We start from the raw sequence: 2663 nt of genomic DNA, 5'->3' as shown, positions 1-2663 counted from the left end.
GTGTTTTACAATTTCCTAATGTTATTGGAAAATTTGGGTTTTAACATATACATTATACATATATGAATGGACTATCCGGCATACATTTTTCATTTAAGTATATTTGTTTTAATTTTTTCCATGATTTTTTTCCATTTTCCTTAGTTCTTTTTTGATATAAATTTTATACATGAAGTCCTATTCATATATCCTTCTATTGGGCTAGTACTCTCTGTTAGTGAATCATTTAAATATAGGCATGTATGTAAATACGAAGCGCTAATAATCTGAACTGTTTAAAGTTTGCAAGTTCAGAGATGTGGTTGTGTAAATTCTCAATAAAGTTAGTTTGCGTTCCAGGGTGGACAGCCGCGCATGCGCGAAGCAGCCGCTCGAGCATCATGATGTATGGCGTTATGTTCAGCGTGGTTCGCGCATGCACGGTCACCCTACGAGACGGATTTAACCCCTTAAGGACACATGACATGTGTGACATGTCATGATTCCCTTTTATTTCAGAAGTTTGGTCCTTAAGGGGTTAAAAGGAAGAAGACCGGGAAAGAAGATAGAATCTCCTGAGGAAGTCAGATGATCGACAAAATGTGTTGAGCCCTGTTAAGAAGAACCCTGAGATTTGGTATAAGCAGTCTTCAAAGCACTTTTCTTGAACAATTTATGCACTTTTTACATTTGCACTTTAATTCTGTGTTGTGAGTTGTGTGCTGTGAAGGAAAGTTGGGTTCAGCTGCTTTTTTAGCAGTCATTTGGAGCACCCTTTACTTAATTTAATCTGCTCTTTAACACTTGCACTTTGGTTATGTGTATCATGAATTCTGTGCTTTGAAAAGTAAGCTGCTAGCCATATGGGTTTAAAGCCTACCCAGGCTTCATATTGCTAATTGCACACACGTGTTTTGTGCCAATATTTAAAATATTTATTTTAACTCTTATTTTTAATACATTACATTACAAAGTACATAATTTTTACTAATTGTTTTTTCTGTTTTCTCTATAATTCGAGATATTCCATATGAAGCTGGTAAATATTAAGTGAGTGTGGTGCCCTATTATTTTGTATAGATTCTATCTTTACTGTCTTGCCTGCACTTAACCATTATCACTCACTCCACCCATCCACTTTAAGTAGTTTTTTACATTGCTGTATTTCCTAAGTATTTCATTGACAGCAGTTGTCATGTATCAAAAGTAACTGATGTCGGCTTTAAAATTGCTTAGATCTGCTATTTTTCCTCTTATCAGCATTTATAGTGTAACATGAATATGGTCAGTTTCAGATAGCCTTTGAGAACTGATCTATCATAGCTTTTGAAATAAAGCCAATAAATATTTCTGTGACTTATAGTAATCGTAATCACATTGGTGTCAAATCTTCCACATTTGTACATTTTAATGATATCATAAGGAAAATAAACTGCTAATCTACAAAATATTTTTGACAGATCTTATCACCGAAGTGCAAATCTTTGTCTTCATAGATGAGTGATATTGGGCACATACTTGGAAATCATACTGAAGTAACCTTCTTCATTTTTCGAGGCTTCTCTGGCTCAGTTCCACTACAACTATTTTACTTTTCTATTCTTTTGGTTATATACATGTTAACACTTGTAACCAACCTTCTCATAATTATCACAGTGTTAGTAGAGTCTCACCTTCACCTTCCGATGTACTTCTTCCTCAGTAATTTTGCTGTGTTGGATACTTGGTGCTCAACGGCTGTTGTTCCTAAAACATTGAATTACCTCATCACACAAGACAGGACCATTTCACGAATGGGTTGTTTGACTCAGCTCTGCTTTGTCTTTTCTGTTGGGCCTACTGAGTTTTTCCTTCTCACTGTCATGGCTTATGACAGGTATGCAGCAATCTGCAGCCCACTACGTTATTCATATATTATGAATGAAAGAATATGTAATTATCTGGCTGTTGGATCTTGGATGAGTGGATTTTTTACTGGTTGGACATTAACAGTTCCAATTGCTATGTTACATTTTTGTGGGCCTAATGTCATCAATCATTTTTTCTGTGATTTTGTCCCTCTGGTAAAAATATCCTGTTCAGACACATCGGTTAGTGAAACTATTTTCTTCGCTTTTGCCTGGGTGGTGGTGCTCAGCTCTTTCAGTTTTTCGACTATCTCTTATTCATTCATAATCAAGACCATCCTCAAAATTCCATCCAGTCTTGGGCGCCAAAAAGCTTTCTCTACATGTGCAGCACACTTGACTGTAGTCATAATATTTTATGGTACTTGTGTCTTTTTGTATGTACGGCCAAGAGCCTCCTATTTGTCTGACAAAGATAAAATTTTATCTCTCTTTTATTCTGTCATAACTCCATTTTTAAATCCTCTCATATACACACTCAGAAACAGAGAATTCAAGCAAGCATTAAAGAAGGTGCAAGGAAAAATGACTAATTCTTTTTATTTTAAGGTCTAGTGAAATTCAGGAGTGACCAAAAGCTGGCTACCGACTGGCAAAGCATCTTGAGACTAAATGCTTGTTTGCTATGCCTGGTCTAATTTATTTATTTTAGACATATGAATTGAAAAAAAAACAATGTGTATTTATATAGTTTGCATTTAATGTACACACAGGGTTGGACTTTCTTCCATTTATATTATATTGGGATTTTTAGAGATAATGAAGGAGGAAAAAAAA

At 35.1% G+C, this 2663-nt stretch overlaps 1 protein-coding gene across 1 annotated transcript; it reads left to right on the top strand.

Annotated features, from left to right (window-relative positions):
- The first annotated feature begins 1475 nt into the window (after positions 1-1475).
- LOC134612072 (olfactory receptor 6F1-like) lies at positions 1476-2441 on the top strand. The gene has a single exon (XM_063456452.1). It carries the CDS (start codon positions 1476-1478, stop codon positions 2439-2441), a length of 966 nt encoding a protein of 321 aa, XP_063312522.1.
- The last annotated feature ends 222 nt before the right edge of the window (positions 2442-2663 follow it).

Source organism: Pelobates fuscus, chromosome 5 (genome assembly GCF_036172605.1).
Source record: "Pelobates fuscus isolate aPelFus1 chromosome 5, aPelFus1.pri, whole genome shotgun sequence".
Taxonomy (NCBI): Eukaryota; Metazoa; Chordata; class Amphibia; order Anura; family Pelobatidae; genus Pelobates; species Pelobates fuscus.
This window is presented reverse-complemented; position numbering and strand designations above follow the sequence as displayed.